This window comes from Pollachius pollachius, assembly GCF_949987615.1.
Source record: "Pollachius pollachius genome assembly, chromosome: 2".
Lineage (NCBI taxonomy): Eukaryota > Metazoa > Chordata > Actinopteri > Gadiformes > Gadidae > Pollachius > Pollachius pollachius.
Window position 1 is genome coordinate 9107143 of NC_136935.1, and position 24207 is coordinate 9131349.

Genomic DNA, 24207 nt, shown 5'->3' on the forward strand with positions numbered 1-24207 from the left:
CTGTTTCATTTACCAGATCGATGGCAGAATGCCTCCTGACAACCCCCCACCACACACACGCACACACGCACACACACACACACACACACACTCACACATACACGCACACACACACACACACACGCACACATATACACGCACGCACACACACTCACACGCACACACACACATGCACGCACACACACACACACACGCGCGCGCACACACATACACACACACACACACACACGCACCCTCATAGGTTGAACTCATGGAACAACCGCATGAAACAGTATTCGTTGATGTGGACGCATTGTGAAATATTAAGTGACAGAAATGGAGCACACTGACCACTGCAGCACGTGTCCACCTTCAGACTGTGAAGATAGACAGGGTGGAGACAGACATCTGCCACCCTGGCCCTAACCCTAACCCCAAGGTTCATTATGGCAATGCATCATGGGTAAACCACCGGGTCCATCCATGAGTGGGAATGCTAGGCCTCTCCCCACCGCGCTGTGTAATGTAGCACACACATGCTAATAGCCTTCAGGTTCAAGACCATCTAATGACAATCAGACAACTGCCCAAAGCAAGCCAAGAAGAGCATTGTTTTAACTTTAGTATGCTTTATAAGGGCGTTATTATGTTATAAGGGTGTTGTTAAGTTTTTTTCTTTAGAGACATGCAACTGAAAACAGATCTGCATTGCTTGCAGAAAGTTGTCTTCATAATTTATGGTTTTTATATGGTGCGTCACAAAAAACGTCCTTGTGTGCCCTAATTCACCCCACCCGCTGGCGTCGACCAGCAGTAACACGCCCCCTGGTGCCGACCAGCAGTAACACTTCCCCCTGTTGACCAGCAGTAACACCGCCCCCTGGTGTAGTCCAGCAGTAACACGACCGCTGGTGCCGACCAGCAGTAACACTTTCCCCTGGTGACTAGCAGTAACACCGCCCCCTGGTGTAGACCAGCAGTAACACCACCCCCTGGTGTCGACCAGCAGCGGCACCGCCCCCTAGGGGTCGACAGGCAGTAACACCGCCCCCTGGTGTGTCGACCAGCAGTAGTAACTCCTCCTCCTGAGTGAAACAGACCCACAGGGGGAAGGGCGGACCCTGCCTGTTGCTTATTGGTTAGGACATGGCCGTGTTTGTCTCCCTGTCGCTGGCGTCCAAATGCTTTACTGGAAGTCTATACTTAGGGTTATTATTGATTAATTACTGACCAATAATTATTTGCATCAATAACTATTTTCTAGTTCTTAAACGATGGATGGTTGACTTGAGAAAATACATTGAAAGCCTGCAGGTTTGAATGTCATTTATTTAGATTAATAATATAGAATCAGAAATGTGTTTGTGATAGGAAATGTAACTTTTCTGTAATTATAAATCATTGTATTTAAAGCCTATTGGACCAATCAACCATCATTATGTAGTATAAATATTTCATAAAACATGTCATAAAGGCACATCGGAGTGTGAGTGTGTGTGTATAAGTGTAAGTGTGCGTGTTCATGTGTGCGTGTGTGTCTTCATGTGTGTCTGCGTGTGTTCACGTGTGTGTGTGTGTGTTCATATTTGTATGCATGTGGTTATGTGTGTGTGTGTGAGTTCATATTTGTGTGAGTGTGTACATGTTTGACTGCGTGTGTCATGTGTGCGTGTGTGTGTTCAGCTATGGTGCGTTGTGATAGAGGTTATGTTTGTGATGACTTTGACATCATAGCTGCTCATCAGTGGAATGTGTGACGTCAACAGAGGACCAGCGGCCCGTGAGACACAGCGAGGTCGCTGGGTCACGCTGCTAGACCAAATAAAACCTTCTTACCCTCGGAAAAATATTAAAATTCTATAATCAATCAACTCATTCATAACTTGATTCAGTCAGCTGAGATGAGTCCATGTCTGCAGAGCAGAGAGCAGAGAGCGAACCAACCGGCCACGGCGAGGCTCAGAGGAGGATTCTCTCTCTCTCTCTCTCTCTCTCCCTCTCTCTCTCTCTCGCCCCCTCTCTCTCTCTCTCTTTCTCTCTCTCTCTCTCTCTCTCTCCCGCTCGCCCTGCTCAGGAGCTCCTCTTCTTCTTCTGTTCCTGCTCCTCCTTGTAGCGGGCGTGGGCGGTGATGATCTCCGTGACAACGGAGGGGTCGTCCAGCGTGGACGTGTCCCCCAGCGCCCCGGCCCCGCCCCCCGGCTCCGTGGCCCCGCCCAGCGCCACCGTCCGCAGAATGCGCCGCATGATCTTCCCCGAGCGTGTCTTAGGGAGCCGCTTCACCACCTGGGGACACAGAGGGTCAGGGGTCACGGGGTCGCAGGTCAGGGGGTCGCAGGTCAGGGTCAAGAGCGCCATCTGCTGTGTGGTAGAGAGAGGGAGGGAGGGAGGGAGGGAGGGGCCTCATCTTACCAGGAAGTGGTCGGGGATGGCGTACTTGGCGATCTTTGTGGCCACCAGGAGTCTGAGTTCCTCCAGGATGACTTCCTGTTTCTTGTCCCCGTCCTTCAGAACCAGGAAGGCGAACGGCACTGGTGGAGCAGGAGGAAAATGTCAACAGAACAGAAGAAACACCTGCTCACCCCAGCCCTAGCTAGCCCTACCTAGCCCCTGCTAACCCTACTTAGCCCTAGCTAACCCTGCCTAGCCCCTGCTAACCCTACCTTGCCCTGGCCCCTGCTAACCCCACCTAGCCCTAGCCCCTGCTAACCCCACCTAGCCCTAGCCCCTGCTAACCCTACCTAGCCCCTGCTAACCCCACCTAGCCCTAGCCCCTGCTAACCCCACCTAGCCCTAGCCCCTGCTAACCCTACCTAGCCCCTGCTAACCCCACCTAGCCCTAGCCCCTGCTAACCCTACCTAGCCCATGCTAACCCCACCTAGCCCTAGCTAACCCAACCTAGCCCCTGCTAACTCCACCTAGCCCATCGAACTCCAGCTACCCCTAGCACAGCTATATGTAGTGCTTTCATTAATCATTCCATATATAAGGCTGCCAGCTTCCATTAACCTTTAAACTGTTTCTCCTCGTATGGGAGATCACAAGGTTTTGAGGCAGTACAAGTAATATCTCGCCCTCATGTATGAAACCAGTCAACCAGACAAAGGCAGAGTCAGCCAAGGGCACAAGAGTCAACTAAGGGCCGTACCCCAAGGGGATTCCCAACAGAGGTGTCTGTTCCTCCTCCTGACAGCCCTCTGCTAGGATCCCCTTATCTCATGTTCAAGTCAGGGCTGGTTTTCTGGTGACTTATTACCTCTCTGTCTGTTATTTTTTTATCTTTCCAACTGTTCCTCGTTTTCCAACTGCTATTCCTTCAGACGACCACCAGGGGGCAGGAGAGCGCAGAGCATCGGGCTGCAGAGGACTCAAAGCAGCCGGGATGACAGGAGGTCACGGTACACTACAGGAAGTGGATTGTGATTGTGACGGATGGCTCAGCCGTTATGAGCCAATTAGCATCAGTAGCAGACAACTGTCCCCAGGACCAGTCAGAACAAGCGGCTTTGATGGAGAATGTAATGCAAAAATTATATTTTCGCATTCTGTTTCTATAACTGCCATTTGTTGTTTATGCCTTTTCGCTGACACCCAAGGGGTGGTCAAGGGTCAAAGGGTCCAACTGAGAAGTCACCACTATGAGACCCCACATCACAATTGTCAATGATCAAATCAGATAATGTTTACAGAGGACAGAGTTTCCTGTTTTCTCATCAAGGAGAAGAATGCATCAGGACGGGCACAAGGACGTCTGAAACTACGCGTTGGTGAGACCGGCAGAGACATGACGCTTCGTCAGCCAGTTACTGAGGGGGCCCGCCAGGTGTGTCCCTTCCCCACGGGGACACACCTGGCGGGCCCCAGGTGTCCAGAGCTCCTCCTCACCTTCTCCTTTGATGCTGTGTGGCACGCCGATGACCGCCGCCTCTGGAACAGCTGGGTGCTCGTCCTGCACACACACACACACACACACACACACACACAGACACGCACACATACGTTTAGTGTGTGTCTGTGTGTGGTTTAGTGCGCATGCTCGTGTGAGTGTGTGTGTGTGTGTGTGCGTGTCCCACCAGTGCGTCCTCTATCTCCGCCGTGCCCAGCCGGTGTCCGCTGATGTTGATGACGTCGTCGGTGCGGCCGGTGATCTGGTAGAAGCCGTCCTCAGAGCGCCACGCCCCGTCCCCCGTGAAGTAGTGACCTGAGAGGTCAGAGGTCAGACACACCGAACCATCTATCACTAGATACCTATATACAAACATATCTATAGATCTAGAAAGATACAGTATATCATTAATGATTGTATCACCTACCCAGGTGGAGGACTGTGTTTCTAACCAGCTAGGTGGAGGACTGTATCTCTAACCAGCTAGGTGGAGGACTGTGTCTCTAACCAGCTAAATGGAGGACTGTATCTCTAACCAGCTAGGTGGAGGACTGTGTCTCTAACCAGCTAGGTGGAGGACTGTGTCTCTAACCAGCTAGGTGGAGGACTGTGTCTCTACCCAGCTAGGTGGAGGACTGTGTCTCTAACCAGCTAGGTGGAGGACTGTGTCTCTACCCAGCTAGGTGGAGGACTGTGTCTCCTGGTTACTAACCGGGGTAGGGTTTGAAGTAGGCATCCAGGTATCTCTGGTGGTCTCCGTAGATGGTGCGGGCGAGGCCGGGCCACGCCTTCTTTATACACAGAGCTCCTCGGACCCCAGGGCCCTGAAGACACTCCCCCTGGAGCACAGACACACACATACATGTATATAGTGATAGAGTGAGAAAGATAGAGTAATGGACACATCCCATGTCTCTAACTGCCCTGTGTTGGTATGTGCTATTTCCTTGACCCCCTTGGGGAGGGTCAAGGGTCAAAGGCTCCAACTCAGAAGGCACGGCTATGTCTCCCTCTGTTGCTCACATCAGGTAAGGTAACTTTATTTGTACCCCAGGGTTAGGGTGAGGGTTTCCATCTATTATTGACGACCATCTGGTTAGCCGATACTAGAGTTTTATTGGGGGGCAGAGCTGTCCTCGGCATCCTGAGAACGCTGTACAGGAAGTCCTTGCTTTTACCAATGCATTGGGCTTCTCCTTGTGAAGCTAATATAGAGACGCAGGGTGAACTCCCAAAAGAGTTCTCGGGTTATTGTAATTTTCCAATGATTGTTGTATGATTGCTCTATGTTATTGTACCTTTGTCACTCAAATATATGAGCCTAATTGCCCACTGTCCCTGTGTCTCCTCTCACCTTGTCTCCTTGTCTCTGCTCAACTTGTCTCCTCTCCCCTTGTCTCCTGTCCTCTTGTCTCCTGTCCCCTTGTCTCCTAGTCTCCTCTCACCTTGTCTCCTGTCTTCTAGTCTCCTCTCACCTTGTCTCCTCTCATCTGGTCTCCTGTCTTCTAGTCTCCTCTCTCCTAGTCTCCTCTCACCTTGTCTCCTAGCAAGACAGGCTCCACTCCATAGAACGGCCTCATGGCCATTGCCGGGACGATGGGGGCTCCGTCCTCCGCGGGATGGGGGGCGATACACACCCCTCCTGTCTCTGGAGGGGGGAGAGGGGTGAGGGAGGGAGGAGAGGGGGGAGAGAGAGGGGAGAGGGGGAGAAAGAGAAGGGGGGGAGAGGGGGAGAAGAGGGGGAGAGAAAATGTGTTAAATGTTAAATGTTTGTAAAAGACACACACACACACACACACACACACAGAAAGACAGACAGACTGACAGACGGACTAGCAGACCGACAGACGGTCTCCTCATCAACATCCAGAGGGTAAGTGATATTTAGTTAAAGTGAACGGACCATCAGGGTGCGACCTGCTGTAATAACATGTTAGTGTGGTGGGTCAAACCACACTAACACTTTAACACTTAAACAATCTTAACACTAACACTTTAACCCTTTATCACTTTAACACCAGAGGTCCAGAGGGTCAAGGCCTGAAAGATAACAACTTTATTATCACTTCAGCACAGAAGTAATAACAAAACTTGTGTTGGTTTGACAAACACAGACCTGGACTCAGGCTTCAGGTTCTAATCCCCTACGGTATGGCTCTGCCCACTGACCAATCACAGGCTTCAGGTTCTAATCCCCTACGGTATGGCTCCGCCCACTGACCAATCACAGGCTTCAGGTTCTATTCCCCCACGGTGTGGCTCCCCATACATGCACTGACCAATCACAGCGCTGGCAAGGTATAGAGCCAGGTGTTCAGAGGTTTATGGTTTATGGCTTTAGGGGCCAGTTTACAGTCAGCTCAGTCACCACATGCTATGAATGAGTGACAGGTGGATGAGTGACAGGTGAATGAGTGACAGGTGATGACCCTCAGGATGTAATGAGTGAGACCATACCTTAGTGGGACCGTACCTTAGTGAGACCATACCTTAGTGTGTTTCCACCGGCGGGTGTGTGTCGGTTCGGCATGAATAGGTGCGGAACGGTTTGCGATTCCACCGCCAAAAGTGGGCGGGGTCCGGACTTAGCCTTGATATGCCGTACTTATCTCTCAGTACTCCTCTGTTGGGGTGTCAAGCGGTCTGAAAAGGTGCCAACAAGTTCGAGCTACACATTTGACAGAATCATCACTTCTGTGCGACAGGGGGATAATATCAAACCAACACAGTTCGCGCAAGGTATTTCTGGACCACTGTGAAAGCTTTGTTTATTGAAGAAAATGTTGTGCAAAGGTTTACCGTCCTTCTTGGACGTCCTGCATTGTTGGTCTTTGTTCATTGTGTTGTGTTCTTCTTTTTCCTTGGATTTATTAGCAGGCTACACTGTGTCGGGCTGCTATTAGGTCACAATGCTTACGTAGGCTATCGCCATCCGGCTTAAACCCCGCCCCACCTTAAGGGTACTGTCGCGGTGGAAACGCGAGCCGTAACTGAGCTGGGCCAAACCGCACCTTCACTACCGGACCTCATCGTACTGGACCTAGCCAAACCCGCCGGAGGAAACGCGCCATTAGTGAGACAGTAGTGAGAACTCACCGTAGAGGCACCGTATCTTAGTGAGACCGTACCTGTAGTGAGACTGTACCTGTAGTGGGACTCACCTGTCTGCCACCAGGTGTCCACCAGGGGGCAGCGGCCCTCCCCCACCACGCGGTGGAACCACTCCCACGCCTCGTGGTTTATCGGCTCGCCCACTGCAGACAGGAAGTCAGGGGACAGAGAATCAGGGGGACAGGAAGTCAGGGAGATGGGGCAGTAAGAGAGAGTGTAAGAGAGAGGAAGACATGCAATAAATTAATAGTAATTTACAGTAAATTGTAGAGAAATCAACGGTAGTTTTATTTTTTTCTCGCTGAAGACAATAACAGGATATCAGAGCTTATAGGAGGAATATGGGTCAACATTTCGGAACCGTGCCCCCATTGTCTGGGCAGCCAATAGGTCCCACTCCCGCCCCATTGGCTGCCATGCCAATAGGGCCGCGGTCCCGCCCTCATTGATTCCCCTGCCAATAGGGCCGCGGTCCCGCCCCCATTGGCGGAGCAACAAAAGTTTTCATTCAGCAGAACTGGGCCAGCGCATAGCTGATCGTTACCAGGGCGACCGGAGGAATCCGTTAGATGGAGTGGGGGGCCGGTGGGAGGGGGGGGGGGGGGACGGGGGGGCTAGGACAGAGGCTCTGGGGTCTAGCTGTGGAACTGGAAAGGTCCTCCTGCAGGGAAGGGGACCTGGACACACGCTGACCTCTGACCTCTGAGACACGCTGGAGACACGCTGACCTCTGACCTCTGACCTCTCTCACACGATGAGTTGGTTCCCTGCGGACCCTTGACTCTTCTTGTTCCCTACCACCCATACTAGTGGTAGGAAGACTACGCTCTTCCTGCCCTCGCTCGCTTCCTCTCCTCCTCTCCTCTCCTCCTCTCTCCTCTTCTGTCTCCTCAGTATTGTGTGAAGTGTTTTCGCATATTTTGTGTATGTGTGTGTTTGTGTGCTGACATGATCCCAGTGTGTGTGTGTGTGTGTGCGTGTACCTGATCCCAGTGTGTGAGTGTTTGTGTCTTTGTGTGTGTGTGTGCGTGTGTACGTGTGTGCGTGCATGTGTGTGTGTGCGTTTGTTTGTACCTGTTCCCAGTGTGTGTGTGTGTGTGTGTTTGTGTCTTTGTGTGTGTGTGTGTGTGTATGTGTGTGCGTGCATGTGTGTGTATGTGTGTGTGCGTTTGTTTGTACCTGTTCCCAGTGTGTGTGTGTGTGTGTGTGTGTGCGTGTTTGTGTGTGTGTGTGTGTGTACCTGTTCCCGATGTGTGTGTGTGTGTGTGTGTGTGTGTGTGTGTGTGTGTACCTGATCCCAGTGTGCGTAGTGAGGACCGGTCGTAGCGGGTCACCCAGCTCTTGTCGTACTTCAGCAGGAGGCGCAGCGCGGTGGGGGCGCCGTAGAACTGATTTATCCCCAGTCGCTCCACCACCTCCCAGTACCGGCCTGGACACACACACACACACACACACACACACACACACTCGCACACACACACACACACACACACACACACACACACACACTCGCACACACACACACATGCACACAGACACACACACGTTTTAGCGTGGGTTAGCATATGTTATCATGTGAAAGCATGTGTTAACGTGCTCTAGCGTTAGTTACTGTGTGTAGCATGCGTTAGCTAGGTAGCGGATATTAGCGTGCTCTAGCGGGTGTTAGCGTTTGTTAACATGTGTTAGCGTGTAGCATGGTCTCCTGGTGGGCGTGCTCTAGCGTGTTTTCGTGTGTGTTACTGTGTGTTACCATGTGTTACCGTGTGTTAGCACAATCTAGCCTGTGTTAGCTTACTCTTGCATGTGTTGGCATGTGTTATTTATTTAGGTTTTATTTGAATAGGGACAGATACAAAAACATAGATAAGTGTGAAACAGTCATCTGATGTATGCATCATAGTGTTTTTTAACCAAAGTAAATACACAACATTTGTCCCTAGTAGGGCTTTTGGTTAAAAATAATAATACAGATTAACATTATTAAAAATACTAAAATGAAAATGGAAGTGAGATAAATGGAAGAGAAAATAAGACATACAGAGAAAGCACAGTGTAAAAACTAAATATGAGAGCAAGATTGTTGCTGAATCAGACACATTTTTGTGTTCTTTTGAACGTGAAAAATGTAGGGTTATGTTTCAAGTGGTCTTCTATAACTTTGTTCCATAACTTTGTCCCTTTTATTGAAAAGCAAGTTTGAGCAAAAGATGTTCTGCAGAAGGGGATAATACAATTGCCTTTTGACGTTGCTCGGGTGGTGGATCTTGTACCACCTTGTAGTCTTGTTATTGTTAGCATGTAGCGTGTGTTAGCATGTAGCGTGGTCTCCTACCCGGGTCGGGGTAGGTGGGCGTGCTCTCGAACAGCACGCTGGTGGCCCCGTTGCAGAGCGGGCCGTACACCACGTAGGAGTGACCCGTGATCCAGCCGATATCCGCCATGCAGCCGAACACATCGCCAGGACGGTAACCAAACACACACTGGGACACACACACACACACACACACAGGGATCAGGACACACACACACACGAAACACACACACACACACACACACACACACACACAGGGATCAGGACACACACACACAGACACACACACATACAGGGATCAGGACACATACACACAAACACACACACACAAACACACACACACACACGCACACACACACACACACACACAGGGATCAGGACACAAACACACACAAACACACTCACAGTTGGGAGCCAGTCCTCTGAACTCTTTGTCTGGCTGTGTGTGTGTGTGTGTGTGTGTGTGTGTGTGTGTGTGTGTGTGTGTGTTTGGGCTGGGGTTGGTGGAGGGGTAGACGGTTTGATTTCCTGTGGAACCAACTGCCCTCGCCCTGTTAAACACCTGATTAAAAGAGTTCAACCGCCAACAGACCAGCGTGCTCCCTCTCTCTCTACCACCTCTCTCTCTCCCACCTCTCTCTCTCTCTCTCTGTCTCTCTCTCTCTCTCTCTCTCTCTCTCTCTCTCTCTCTCTCTCTCTCTCTCTGGTTCGTTATCTATAAGCTTATAATCAGCTTTGGAAATTAGCAACAAAATTATGTTTTTATTGAATTATTATCACCAACATCATGTCAGCTTTGGATTTATAGTCAAATCCCAAAAATAAACACACACACACACAGACACACACACACACATGGATAAAGAGATGTTTGTGCTGAGGTTTAGCTAGAATAACACGCAGAGGCCCTAAAAGGCCCTGTCTCCTAAATGATGTCTCTTGTCTCCTCAGTGATGTCTCTTGTCTCCTCAGTGATGTCTCTTGTCTCCTCAGCGATGTCTCCTGTCTCCTCAGTGATGTCTTCTGTCTCCTTAGTCATGTCTCCTGTCTGGTCAGTGATGTCTCCTGTCTACTCAGTCATGTCTCCTGTCTCCTAAGTCTTGTCTTCTGTCTCCTGTCTCCTCAGAGATGTCTCCTGAATCTTGTCTTCTGTCTCCTGTCTCTTCAGTGATGTCTCCTGTCTCCTCAGTGATGTCTCCTGTCTCCTGAGTCTTGTCTTCTGTCTCCTGTCTCTTCAGTGATGTCTCCTGTCTCCTCAGTGATGTCTCCTGTCTCCTAAGTGATGTCTCCTGTCTCCTCAGTCATGTCTCCTGTCTCCTCAGTGAGGTCTCCTGTCTACTCAGTCATGTCTCCTGTCTCCTGAGTCTTGTCTTCTGTCTCCTGTCCCCTCAGTAATGTCTCCTGTCCCCTCACTAAGGAGTAAAGCTCTTGTATCCAGGGTTGTTGTTTGTCACTGTGCGGGTGAGCGTGGCGTCCAGGTGTTTATGGCATCAGGCCTATCGCTCGACTCAGCAGGTGGCGGCTGGCTCTGATGGTTAATGCCACATGTCATAAATCAATGGTTATGGAGGGTTAATGATTCTTATTAATATTCTGTGAAGTGTTGTGAACTGGTGCCAGAAGTATTTGACCACAGAAACACAAGGACCTCAGAGTTGAAGAGAGAGGAACGCCTCTTCCCCTCTGTCCCTCCAAACGCTAAACTAAACAAACAAATTAAGCCAACTGGCGGGCTGAGCTGGCGGCGCGGCGGTGTACCTGGTGTGTCAGCGCAGCGTACAGCAGGTAGCCGGCCTGCGTGTGCACGATGCCCTTGGGCTTCCCCGTGCTGCCCGACGTGTAGAGCATGAAGAGGGGGTCCTCGCTGTCCATCGGCTCGGGGGGGCAGTCCGCCGACTCACGGCCCATCGCCTGGTATCCACACCAAAAAACTCAAGTTAACAATGACATCTACACTGCTACCATGGTTACCTGGTTAACCATTAATCCATCAAAGTCAGCTCACCTCCTCCAATGGGACGTCCAGGTCCCCCTTCGGGGCGGGGCTACTGGTGCGCTGGGCCACGAAGACGTGCTTGACAGACGGACAGGTCCTGACGGCCGCGTCCACCGTGGTCTTGAGGTCGATGGCCCGCCCCCCACGGACCGCCTGGTTACAGGTCACCACCACCTTACACTGGGCTAGGAACGGAGTTAAACTACATCAGCACCACCTTACACTGGGCTGAGGATGGAGTTAACTACGTCACCACCACCTTACACTGGGCTGAGGACGGAGTTAACTACGGCACCACCACCTTACACTGGGCTGAGGACGGAGTTAACTACGGCACCACCACCCTACACTGGGCTGAGGACGGAGTTAACTACGTCAGCACCATCTAATACTGGCCTGGGGACAGGAAATCAAAAAAAAAAGTCCTGCTGGTGAGCTGAATTGTTCCCAGTGCAGGGCCTTTGTTCCCGCTTCCTTGTTTCGGACTCATTGTTATCTCCATGGAAACAGAGCCCATGTTTGTGTGTAAACAGGTGAAGGTCGGTCAGGTGTCATGTGACTTCTGCCAATCTGACCTTGAGGTGTTGTGGTTGGAGCCAGAGAGGGACATGAATAATGTCTTAATGTCATGAATAATGTCTTAATGTCATGAATAATGTTTTAATGTCTTACCAGCGACGTTGGGTGACGTCACTTCTGTTGGTGTTTGAAGCGAGATACAAAACAAATAAAGCCAGCTCGCCCCTTCCGGCGCAGCCTGGGCATCCGATTTAAAATCTTTTTGTTATTTTAGTTCTTAACACCTTTCCATAATCTTCCCGAAACTTATTCTTGTCTTGGAAAATACACGTTGATACACGTTGATACACGTTGGTGAGTCCCTCACCCTCCTGCACTTCGCGTGCACGAGTGTAAAACCCCACAACACCCAACCCTTGTCAGTGGTTGGTTGGAATACTACTTATTTTGGTTTTGAGTGGTTGGTAGTACCATCTGTTTTTGTGTATGATCTGAGTGCATAGGTTGCCTACAGAGACAGGTTTTTTTGATGGCCTGCTTATGGGGGGGGGGCAGCTAGCGGATTGTGAGGAGAGATCAGATTAATGTGATCATTTATGTTCTGGCCTAGCATCGCTGATACAACCTTTAAAGGTACAGATTAAGGTTAGCCTTCTTCTGAGCATTCTGAAACTTTATTGACAAACGCTCCTTTCTCGATCCCCTCCGACTGGGTCCCTATCTGCGGGGGGTCGGGGGGGAGTCTAGCTTCCTCAAGAGGCTCAAGACTCATTTGTTCAGAGTTCACCTAGACTTTGTATAGCCTTCCTCCTTACTTCCCCATACCCCCAAACCCCTCTTACGCTCTTATTGTGTGTTGTACGTCCTGGCACATAGAGACAGTGCTTAGCTATCTTGGTTCTATGAACGTCTTTACTGTACCGACAGAAATAGATTGTATTTTCTCATTCTTCTGACGAATGTACTTGTAAGTCGCTCTGGATAAAAACGCCCTGAATGTAAACTGTCCCGACTCTTTTGGGTCCCGGCCCTCCAGGTGAGGATCCTGCTGTAGGGGGGGCTGCGTTCTCACCGTCCTGGATGCGGCCCGCCAGCGCCTCGGAACTGAAGCCGGCGAATACCACGGTGTGGACCGCCCCAATGCGGGCGCACGCCAACATGGCCGCCACCGCCAGTGGGGACACGGGCATGTAGATGGCCACCCGGTCGCCCTTCAGGACCCCGTGGCTCCTCAGCGCGTTGGCCAATCGGCAGGTGGATTCAAGCAGCTCCCTGGAGGCGGAGGGGAGGAGTCAGCACGGCACTCTGACAGAGAGGGGAGGAGTCAGCACCGCACTCTGATAGAGAGGGGAGGAGTCAGCACGGGACTCTGACAGAGAGGGGAGGAGTCAGCACGGCACTCTGACAGAGAGGGGAGGAGTCAGCACCGCACTCTGACAGAGAGAAGAGGAGTCAGCACCGCACTCTGACAGAGAGGGGAGGAGTCAGCACCGCACTCTGACAGAGAAGGGAGGAGTCACTCTGACAGAGAGGGGAGGAGTCAGCACCGCACTCTTACAGAGGGGGAGGAGTCAGCACCGCACTCTTACAGAGAGGGGAGGAGTCAGCACCGCACTCTTACAGAGGGGGAGGAGTGAGCACCGCACTCTTACAGAGGTGAGGAGTCAGCACCGCACTCTTACAGAGAGGGGAGGAGTCAGCACCGCACTCTGACAGAGAGGGGAGGATTCAGCACCGCACTCTGACAGGGCTAGGTCAGAGGGGAGAAGTCAGCACCGCACTCTGACAGGGCTGGGTCAGAGGGGAGGAGTCAGTCTGACAGGGCAGGGCTGGGTTAGAGTGGCCACAGACAAGATGGCCGCCAAAATGGGGATATTATTAAAGAGCTTCTACATATTAATGACGCTTTATTAAAGAGCATTAGTAGATGTTATTAGGCTGCTCTATTAAAGAACAGTAGTAGATGTTATACTAAAGCCCTCCCAGTTGCGTGAGCAGCAGCTCCTGGGGTCTGGGGAGCACGTCTGCAGCTGTTTCCTGAGGGGAGAATGTAAACGATGTGAAGCTCCAGAACTTTCCACACATTCCTTCTGAGTTCAGAGGATGAGTGGAAAACCAGACAGCCGGTAGCTCCTTAGCCACCAACAGAGGAATGGACCACTGATACTGTCTGGTTCTATGAAAATCCTTAGGGCCAATCCCATTTCCACCCCTTCCCCCCCCCCCCCCCCCCCTTGGTTTTGTGCGTGCACTTGAGGGATAGGGCTGTCTCAACTCTCATTTGGGTTAAGGGCTAGGGCCAAGACGTAGGGCTACGTAGCCCTTGAAATGAAGCTTCCGAAGGACCACACTTGAAAGGGAGAACTTTGAGGAAATGCCCGCCGGCAAATTTGGCAGCAGTCATGAATCCTTACGAGTTGTTATCATTAACTTACAGGCTCATGCTGTGAAGGTGGCCTCCGTTGACGTAACAGTCCCCTAGCGCCAAGCGATGATGACGTGACAGTAATGTAGGGGTGTCTCATTTCTCTCATTTCTAACGTTACCTTATCCCCTCTGTATTGAGGGGCAAGGGAAAGATGAGGTGGAGGGGTAAGGGGTGGAAATGGGATTGGCTCTTACTGTACCCACAGTGATGTATTGTTGTTTCTCTTTCTCTGACAAATGTACTTATTGTAGGTGGCCTTGGATAAAAGCGTCTGCACAGAGACAGAGACAGAGGTCTTGGAGCTGACAGCTGGGTGGTGTGGTGGAGGAGGAGACACTAGTGAGAGGTCAGAAGGTCAGGGTACTGCGACATGCGTCTGTTCACTGAGGGGCGGTTGCTGCTATTTAGTCATTCAGCAGACGCTTGGTGAGTTTGGAGCGGTTTCTAATAATATATAATAGTATATAATAATTTACAATAATATATAATATTATATAATAATATATCATAATATATAATAGTATAATCATGGATCATGTTACAGTCCTACCTGTATGTAACCTACATCTTTAATAATACAATTAAACAATAATATGATAATAATATATGAATAATAATTTAATACCATAAAAGGGTAATGTTAGGGTCCTACCTTTGGTTATAATATATAATATCATATAAGGGGTCGTGTTACCTATAGGTTATAATATAACATATAATACTATATAAGCGGTTGTGTTTTAGTATAATAACTTTCGATTATAATGTAATACTATAAAGGGGTTGTGTTACCTATAGGTTATAATAATATGTAACACTATATAAGGGGTCGTGTTACCTATAGGTTATAATATAATATATAATGCCATATAAAGGTCGTGTTACCTATAGGTCACTTTCACCTCGGTCCCAGGTTCATCTCGCTCCCAGATCAGAGCGACTCGCTCTGGATGAGTCTGCGCGTGCACGTCCAGGCAGTTCACTGTCTCATACACACATGCACAGACACGCGCACACGCATGCGCACATGTAACAAACACACACACACACACACACACACACACACACACACACACACACACACACACACACACAGGTTGAGATAGTTAGTTTCAGTCTGTGACCATGAGGCGGATGTTGCCTCGGAAGGCGCGCGGTGTAACAAAACATTTCAGCTTGGTGTCTAAGAGTAGGAATTTCGGAACTGTTGTCTATCTATCTGGTCTATCTATCAAATCTAATGCATGACTGCAGCGGGGTCTCTAGAGCAAAACCTTTGGATGGTCCAACGACCAGCCGTGCCTACCGGACACGTTGAGCCGTCCTCCCAGGAACCATCGCACCTGACCCTTGTCGAGGTCGCAGTCCTGAACCTGTTCGAAGGGCTTCGTCCAGCTCAGCCTTTCCTGTGCGATGGAGCCCCAGAAAGTGTCCGGGTCTTCCCGGGACATCTGCTGCAGCTCCGGGTAGGAGAGCCCCGCGAGCCGAGCGCTCAAGGTCGGCGTGAAGCACTCGCTGTCCCCGTGGCGGGGCGCGCTGCTGCAGATCGCCCTGCCGCCGCTCCTCAGCGGCAACCAGCCCGGGGCGGGGAGCCTCAATCGGAGCACGAAGCCTCTCCTGAGGACCGCAGCCATGGTCGAGCAACGCCGGCCCCCTGGTGTCCCGTCGTCTGGTCGGCCAGATGGACGTCGCTGCAGGCGACGATGGGGACGATGGGTGCCTGGCTGTTGGAGCTGGTGGAGCCTGGAGGAGTTGAAGGAGAGGCTGGAGCGCTCTGTTGTGTCATCAGACGTCTCAGGGTGCAGTGAGCACAAAGGCCTACCGAGTAACAGCCAGGGTCAAGGAATATCAGTTAAACACCATCTAGTACCCTAAGAGGACCGAGAACAGCGCTACTAGAAGGTCACACTGTAAGCGACAGCCCTACTGTATCTGTAGAAACACTGAGTCTGATAAAGAAAGTTGAAAGTAGTTGTGGAGGTTTTAATGGCCTGGGTTAGATTTGCAGCGCCCCCTTGTGGAAGAGGAAGAGGAATTGTCTCCGGAAAGGGGATACTCGCCTGTAGAAAGACATTATTGACAATTTTATAAGAAAAACGTGTCATAATATAAACGGTGTGCTTGGTTTTACTGAATACAAGTCAAATGAGTCATTAAACCTTGTTACCCTAATCACGCTGATTACGCCTGGAAACAACAAAACGGTTTAAATATATTTTATGCCAGAGAATGTCAGGCCTACTTGATTAAGCAATAGATTGACGTAATGGGATACTGCTGCCGACTAGGGGCGTGAGTGGAGTACTGTAAAAATAATGCAAAAATAATCCAAAAAATTAAATCTTTATCCCCCAACCGGATTAGCGCTAAAACACGATGACGTGTCGAGCAGTGGAGAACCTGAGTAAACACTTCTCCTCCACCAGGATTAGTTCACACTCTTGTTTTCAAGACCAAACAGCATCACAACTAGGCTACTGTCTGGATTAGACACACACACACACGCACACACACACACACACACACACACACACACACACACACACACACACACACACACACACACACACACAAAGCCATGAAATTATAATAACTAATTATAACTATAATTAATAATTAGGTATATAGTGGGAATAATAACAATGATAAATAATTATTAATTGTTATTCATTATTAATAATGTGCTTGAAATGTGTTTTTAATGCTGCAGGATGGATTCTACTTAAACCCATTACAGAAGCTCAATCATGAAATGAATAATAGATCAACATGTTTGTGCCGTGGTCTGAAACAAAAGATGAACCGCGTCACCTCCTCACTACCGCCTCATCCTCCTCACACCACCTCCTCATCACATCCTCCTCACCACCTCCTCCTCCTCACATCTCCTCATCACCTCCTCCTCCTCACACCTCCTCCTCCTCATCACCACCTCCTCCTCCTCACATCTTCCACATCACCACCTCTTCATCACATCCTCCTCATCATCACCACCTCCTCATCACATCCTCCTCCTCCTCATCCCCACCTCCTCATCATCACCTCCTCCTGATCACCACCTCCTCCTGATCACCACCTCCTCCTGATCACCACCTCCTCCTCCTCCTTACACCACCTCCTCCTCATCCCCACCTCCTCATCATCACCTCCTCCTGATCGCCACCTCCTCCTCCTCCTCACACCACCTCCTCCTCCTGATCACCACCTCCTCCTCCTCCTTACACCACCTCCTCCTCATCCCCACCTCCTCATCACCACCTCCTCCTGATCACCACCTCCTCCTCCTCCTCACACCACCTCCTCCTCCTGATCACCACCTCCTCCTCCTTCTCACACCACCTCCTCCTCATCATCACCACCTCCTCCTCATCCCCTCCTCCTCATCATCACCACCTCCTCCTCCTCATGACCTCCTCCTTCTCATCACCTCCTCCTCATCACCTCCTCCGCCTCCTACTCTTCCTCCTCATCACCTCCTCCTCCTCATCACCTCCTCCTCCTCATCATCAACTCCTCATCACCTCCTCCTCCTCCCCACTTCTTCCTCCTCATAATCAACTCCTCCTCCTCATGACCTCCCCCTCATCACCTCCTCCGCCTCCTCCTCTTCCTCTTCATCACCTCCTCCTCCTAATCACCTCCTCCTCCTCATTACCTCCTCATCACGTCCTCCTCCTCATTAACATGAATACATGAATACATTTGTTTATCAAACTGTTGAAGAAACAGCTTTAACCCTGTCAGGAAGTCAGTTCTCAGTGTCCACCACAACTGCACAGTACATCATAACTAGACAGATATTACAATATAAAGTCTGCAGAAGAGACAGCATCAACAGGGCTTTTGTTTTGAAAATACATTCTGGAATTAAAGACAGTGTGTGGTTTGTAAATATCTTGCCAACCAGACACTTTCAGGCCTACAGCCTAAAGCTCTTTACGAGCTGCAGATCTTTATAGAAATGTACCTCTGCACTTGTTTATTCTCTGATCATCCTAACTTTGTATTTGACGCTCTTTCCTCTGCCTGTTTTTATGTGATTCCTCCTCGGTGAAGGAGGAATCCTTCACAGCCCGCAGCTCCTCCCCACTGAGGCTAAAGAGCCGCTCATCAAAAGATTACCGTGACGCTCGCAACGTTTTCCTATGGAAAAACATTCTGGGTGGTTCGGACACATCATCCGTGTTCGGACAACAATATGAGATCAGAGAGAAGATCAGAGGGATTAGAAGAGGCTGCTGCGAGGAGGAGCAGCAATTACGTGATTAAGGAACCATTAGCCGGTGCTGGAGGTGATTAGGGAGCCATCAGCATCTTCCTTAAAAACACGTATTACACATATTAATATCTCCTCTTAAGAGCCGCCGGAAAGCAGGCCATTAACGCCTCCACCCCGAGGAGAGATGAGCTGGACGGTCGTCATGGAGACACTCTCCTCCTGTCACGCCCAGAGACAGTTCAGTTCAGTTCAAACGACTGCGGCCCCCCACCCACGGACCCTGCTGACAGGACAGGTAGAGGGGTCTTCTACTTCAGGATGCTTAGCAGATGCTTTTATCCCAAGCGACTTACAATAAGTAGATTTGTCAGAAGAAAGAGTGCCTGAGTGTGTATGAGTGTATAAGAGTGTGTAAGAGATGTGTGAGAGAGGTGACCAGGAGGTTCTGGAAGGTTCTGGGGACCCTGACCTGTTCCAGCATCCAACTCCCTGACAGACCAAGGATTACGGCGTTCCCTTGGCAGATCCATTCAAACTTGGGTTCCTTGCACAGTGTACAACATTTTCAACACACCTTAATAGTATTAAGCAAACAATCGACTTTTCTGTTCTGAACGAGATTCCAACGTCCAGGAGATGATTATTGATTACAGGCCAATCGGTTGGCTGTGTAGTGTGTAAGATTGCATTAACATTTCGCTGTCAACATAAAGGAGCCTTTACTTTGAAGGAAGCCTCTGCCGTGTATTTACTAACGGTTCCAGCCTCCTATCTTTGGTCCAGCTGTGGCTCCAGAGTATAACTATCTAACGACTGAAGTATCATCAGATAATAACTGATAGATAGTATAGATAATAGTTTTATAATCATTATGGATAATAGTCAATGCATAATCATTAGATAAAAGTTGTATTTTCATAAAAGATAATGTGTGTACTTTATTATCATTATAGATAATAATTTTGACTTATAGATAATAGTCCTTCTATAATCATTCTATAATAATTAAATATCATTATAGATAATGGCCTCTACGTCATTATATTATTATTATTATATTTATTATTATTATTATTATTATTATTATTATTATTATCATCATTATTATAACTACTTTATTATTATTGTAGATAACAGCCTACACTATAATTTTCCCAATACTGCAAGTCCCAGCACCGGTTTACCTACCAGTTTTTTTAAAAAGGATCTTCCAATGCGTGTTTTAAGACCTAAGACTGAACATTGGTATAATGTTTAAATCAGTCAGTTTAAAACAACCAATAAATCATCTGCGTCTGATAAGCTTCGGCTGTTTGGAGATCAAACTGAACGGAAAACATTTAAAGATTATTTCACATTAATTGAGACCGCTATCAAAGCCCACGATTAAGATTTAAAGCCATTAATAATTCGAGTCATCAAGATGAGTGTTTCCTCGTCACTAAACTAGAGACCTTAAACAGCACAACAAAATGCGGCCGATTCCAAAAATACGTTCCTTTATTTACCAAACGGATCGTTATTGCTTATGTAGCTACATCATAAAAAACATGAATATTACATGAAATACATTCATTAACATATTTGCTCTTTTGAGTTGCATATATTTTGCCCAATCAGCCCCGGAGTCACAGAGTGGCAATAGCTTCGATATCTGGTGGATTATTACAGAGTACAGCAACATCACAGGATCTCTTCTTTAAACACCGATCATATAAAACATCATTTAAATACATAAATACAGTGAACAATATTGCGGTAATTACATGATGGATACGCGAACTTCGTCTCGTAAGTCCTTAAAATAAAAAATAATATATAAATAATAGAATAGTCTTCAGAGGGTTGCTCTGTGTGCAATGGGCGGAAGTTGGTCCCGGTGGTTCCGGTCAGTCGTGGTCGGAGTCGCTGCGGGGGGTCCGAGGGGGCGCCGGGGAGGCCGGCCTCAAAGTGCTCTTGGTGCTGCTGCTGCTGCTGTCGTGCTTGGAGGTGCTGGACAGGTCCATGGCCATGTCGTCGCTGTCCTCGGCCTGCGAGGCCCGGCCGCCCCACACCGGGCTTTCCCGACCCTCCTCCTTCGCCTTGTGCTGCTCCTCCGCCGGGGACTCCGCGCGGGAGGAGTCGGGGCTCCCCGGGGCGTCTTTCGGGACCTCCAGAGACTTCTTGTGCATTCCTGAGAGAGCGAGAGAAGTTCACGTTAGTGTTTCGTTTTTATCATTTATATATTTATAATATTGATTTATTCAGCTCTATTAAACCCCGAGGCCTAAAAGACTTTTCTCCTAATTTTTAAATTAAAATTTCATAATGCACCACAATTTTCATTTAAGAAATGATAGCCTACTAAATATAGTCAATAATTTTATTTAACTGTATTGTGATGAGCAATTATTAGATTAAATTATTTACAGATAGGCCTACTAGGATTTTTATCTACAAAATACATTTGGTTGGTAAAAAACTCTATCCGTATATATATATCTATCCGTATAATAAACATCTGGTATAAATCACGTGACCTATGTAATATATTTGTAATATATTTATACATATAGCTCTATATTTATAAATATAGATAGATAGATCTATATACAGATCCATATCGACCTATATACACAGATGTATGTATGTATATATATATATATACACACATCTATGTATATAGGCATACATGGATCTATATATGAGGGATGTGTTTATATAGATCATATATATATATGCATATAGATCTATAGGCATGGATCTCTATCTATCTATATATATATATATATATATATATATATATATATATATATATATAGATAGATAGATATAGATCTCTGCATATAGGGCAGAGTGGTGTCTGAATGTAGAATGAGGGAACAACCTGCAGGTTGCTCACCTAGCAGCCAGGGAGCACACGACCCCATCAGGCCGCTCTTGGCAGAGTTGATGATGGACTGCGGCAGCGGGATGGAGTGCCGCACCATGGCGCCGTACAGCCCGTACTCCGCCATCACGCTGCTGCGGCCCCAGCACTTCTCCCGCTTCCGCCATTTGGCGCGCCGGTTCTGGAACCACACCTGGATCCGGTCCTCCGGGAGCTCCGTCTTCATCGCAAGCATCTCGCGCGCGTACACGTCGGGGTAGTGCGCCTCGTGGAAGGCCTTCTCGAGCTCTTCGAGCTGGTGCGACGTGAACACGGTCCTGAAGATACAACACACGCGCTGTTAGGACCGGGTCTCCGTTGACGGAGTTCCGGGACGTAGACAGGGCTAACGGGGGCGGGGCTAACGGGTCGGTAACGGGGGCGGGGCTAACGGGTCGGTAACGGGGTAACGCGGGCTTACCGGTGTCTCCGTTTCTTCCTCTTCTGGGACCCGGTCCCGGAGCTCTTGGGGTCGTTGCGGTCGGACAGACCCTCCTCGTCTGGGGAGAGAAAAGGAGGCCCATTTAGAAGAGGAGAGCCAGAGACCCGCCCTCACGGAGCAGACCCTTGCTCTCTCTGCAGTCCTCAGACCTAAAGAACTAACGACCCGAGACCGAATTTAAAGTCTGACTCAGTGTGGTGTGAATTGAGTCCCCCCCCCCCCCCCCCCCCACGGATCGTTATTGCTTATGTAGATACACCATGAATAGCTTCTATGTCTGGTGGATTATTAAAGAATACAGAGACATGAGCGTCGCTAGCAATTTAAAACATTCGGGGCTAAAGCCCAGAAGTTAGAATCCTTTAAAAAGGGGGGTTCGGGGGTTTCTCCCCCGAGAAAATTTGAAAACCGGGCTGATGAAATATGCCATTGTAACGTAGGTAGTTTGAGACGGAAAGGAAAGACCAATCGTCATTTCTGACTCACGTCGGGGCAGGCCTACCTACCACCTACTTACCAGGCAACCTAGGTTACTAATATTCACACTGGTTTAAATAATACATTTGATATTATTTCCCATCTTTGCTGAGCAAGAGCTTTGTTCGAAAGTTCAGTGATTTAAACAAATAAAAGCCCGGGCTATTGAAGTTTCACGGTACCACTGTCATGCACCTACCCGATGTCAAGTGGACCGGGTTGAATTCACTGCGGGTCTCTCTTCTTATATCCATCTTACAAAATATATTTTATTACTGTCCTTCTCAACACTCTCTGATCTCACTTAAAGGCTAGCAGAACGAAACAGCAATATCGACGAGATGCGCTATGCATAGAGAAGAAAGAATACCGACGTTGAATTTGCAGCATTTTGCAACAAATTATTCTAAATCTGCCCATATCCATACACGTCAGAATTTTGCGGTTTTCACTGGCTACAATGTTGCACCTGTGGCTGCTGGTAATGCAACCACAAAAAAGTATACCCTACGGGGCTATTCTCATCATTATTATTATTATTATTATTTTTTGACGGCACAGCGATCCGGGGCTATTCCCAAAAGATCCGGGGCTATAGCCTCGAATGCCCAGGTCTAACGACGCGCCTGTGCAGAGACATCACAGGAGTCAACACTGAACATCTCCCACCCCCCCACCCCCTCCCCCCCAGTGACCGGAGTAGCCGTGCCCCCCCCCTCCCCGAGTGAGCACCTACCGGAGTAGTTCCCCTCCCCCCCTCCGCCCCCTCCCCGAGTGAGCACCTACCGGAGTAGGGGTCCCGCTGCTGCTCCTGGAGGCTCTGCAGGTAGTGGCTCTCCGAGCGGGCCTGCAGCAGGGGCAGGTGGCCGGGCATGAAGCAGGGGGCTCCCGTGGGCTGCTGGGCCGCCAGGCTGCACAGGAAGCCCAGCCCGAGGGGCAGCGAGCCCCCGGGGAACGGGTATCCCCCGAGGCCCGCGCTCTGCACCTCGCCGCTCCCACCTAATCCCGGGGCGGACGGGCGAGAGGACTGGATGTCCGTCTCGAGCCCCAACAGGTCCGTGATCGCAAAGCCCTTTGACCGGAAACCGGAGCCGTGCAGTCGTGATTTATCGATCCCGAATCCTGGCGTGAGCATCCTGACCTTCGGTCTGTCCTCGCTGTCCTCTCGAGCCGTCATGCTGGACTTTCTCTTCACGAGCCGGTGGCTGATGAGGCTCGAGAGGGGAGGGGGCGTGCATTTATCTGCGCGCTGTCCGCCAGGGATCATCCGCGGCGGCCAATCAGGAGCCAGCAGTCCGTGCGGACGGGTCGCGAGGGGGAAGGCGTGTCCCCGGGGATTAATTGCCACCAATTTCCCCTTCAATCCTTTGAGGATTTTCTTCCGCGCGCTCGTTCAGAGTTCCAACGCGCGCAGCCACTATAGGCGGCACGCGGCCTGTTGTCCATAGCAACACCATCAGGACCGCCTAATCAGACCCACGTGACCGCACGTGTCGCTGTGATGAATTAGCTTTAAAACTAACTGCAATATGAGTTTTGGTTTAGGCTGATTTATTTATTTTATTCTTAACGGACCTCAACGTGGAGGGACGGACAACACGCCCTGTCAATATTTATCCATTATCCAATTCTGATGACAAACGTGGCGCTTGGGACGTGTTTGTGAGCGTCTGTGTGTGTGTGTGTGTGTGTGTGTGTGTGTGTGTGTGTGTGTGTGTGTGTGTGTGTGTGTGTGTGTGTGTATGATGTTTGATGTTTAATTTCATCTTGGCACGAGGCCTTGCTGACACGTGCCCTCTCGGCGCGCTGATACTTTCACTGGTCCTGACAACACGCGCTACGCGCGCGCCCTAATTAGAGTTTTAATCCTTACAGCGCGCGTCACCGGGCAGATATTAGAGATATTAGAGATATTAGGGCGGTTGGGCCT

General features: G+C 49.4%; 2 protein-coding genes across 2 annotated transcripts; both read right to left on the reverse strand.

Moving 5' to 3' along the window:
• Positions 1-1310: 1310 nt before the first annotated feature.
• acss1 (acyl-CoA synthetase short chain family member 1) lies at positions 1311-16183 on the reverse strand. Its single transcript, XM_079758799.1, has 14 exons — positions 15538-16183; positions 15117-15213; positions 12876-13075; positions 11294-11469; positions 11047-11199; positions 9310-9457; positions 8266-8403; positions 7025-7117; positions 5399-5511; positions 4576-4702; positions 4051-4178; positions 3863-3926; positions 2389-2507; positions 1311-2262 (listed from the first exon to the last, which is right to left on the reverse strand). The coding sequence occupies exons 1-14, from the start codon at positions 15863-15865 to the stop codon at positions 2050-2052; spliced, it is 2097 nt and encodes a 698-aa protein (XP_079614925.1). The 5' UTR covers positions 15866-16183; the 3' UTR covers positions 1311-2049.
• Positions 16184-20339: 4156 nt separating this feature from the next.
• Positions 20340-23454, reverse strand: vsx1 (visual system homeobox 1 homolog, chx10-like; the record flags this gene model as incomplete). Its single annotated transcript, XM_079758832.1, has 4 exons — positions 20340-20623; positions 21317-21636; positions 21780-21858; positions 23064-23454. The coding sequence occupies 4 exons, from the start codon at positions 23452-23454 to the stop codon at positions 20340-20342; spliced, it is 1074 nt and encodes a 357-aa protein (XP_079614958.1).
• Positions 23455-24207: the final 753 nt, after the last annotated feature.

Coding starts and splice junctions, on each gene's coding strand:
- acss1 (XM_079758799.1), bottom strand. CDS start 15,865: ATGGCTGCGGTCCTCAGGAGAGGCTTCGTGCTCCGATTGAGGCTCCCC. Junction 4,179..4,575: donor CTACTTCAAACCCTACCCCG/GTTAGTAACCAG, acceptor CTGACCTCTCAG/GTCACTACTTCACGGGGGAC. Junction 3,927..4,050: donor CGGAGATAGAGGACGCACTG/GTGGGACACGCA, acceptor GTGTGTGTGCAG/GACGAGCACCCAGCTGTTCC.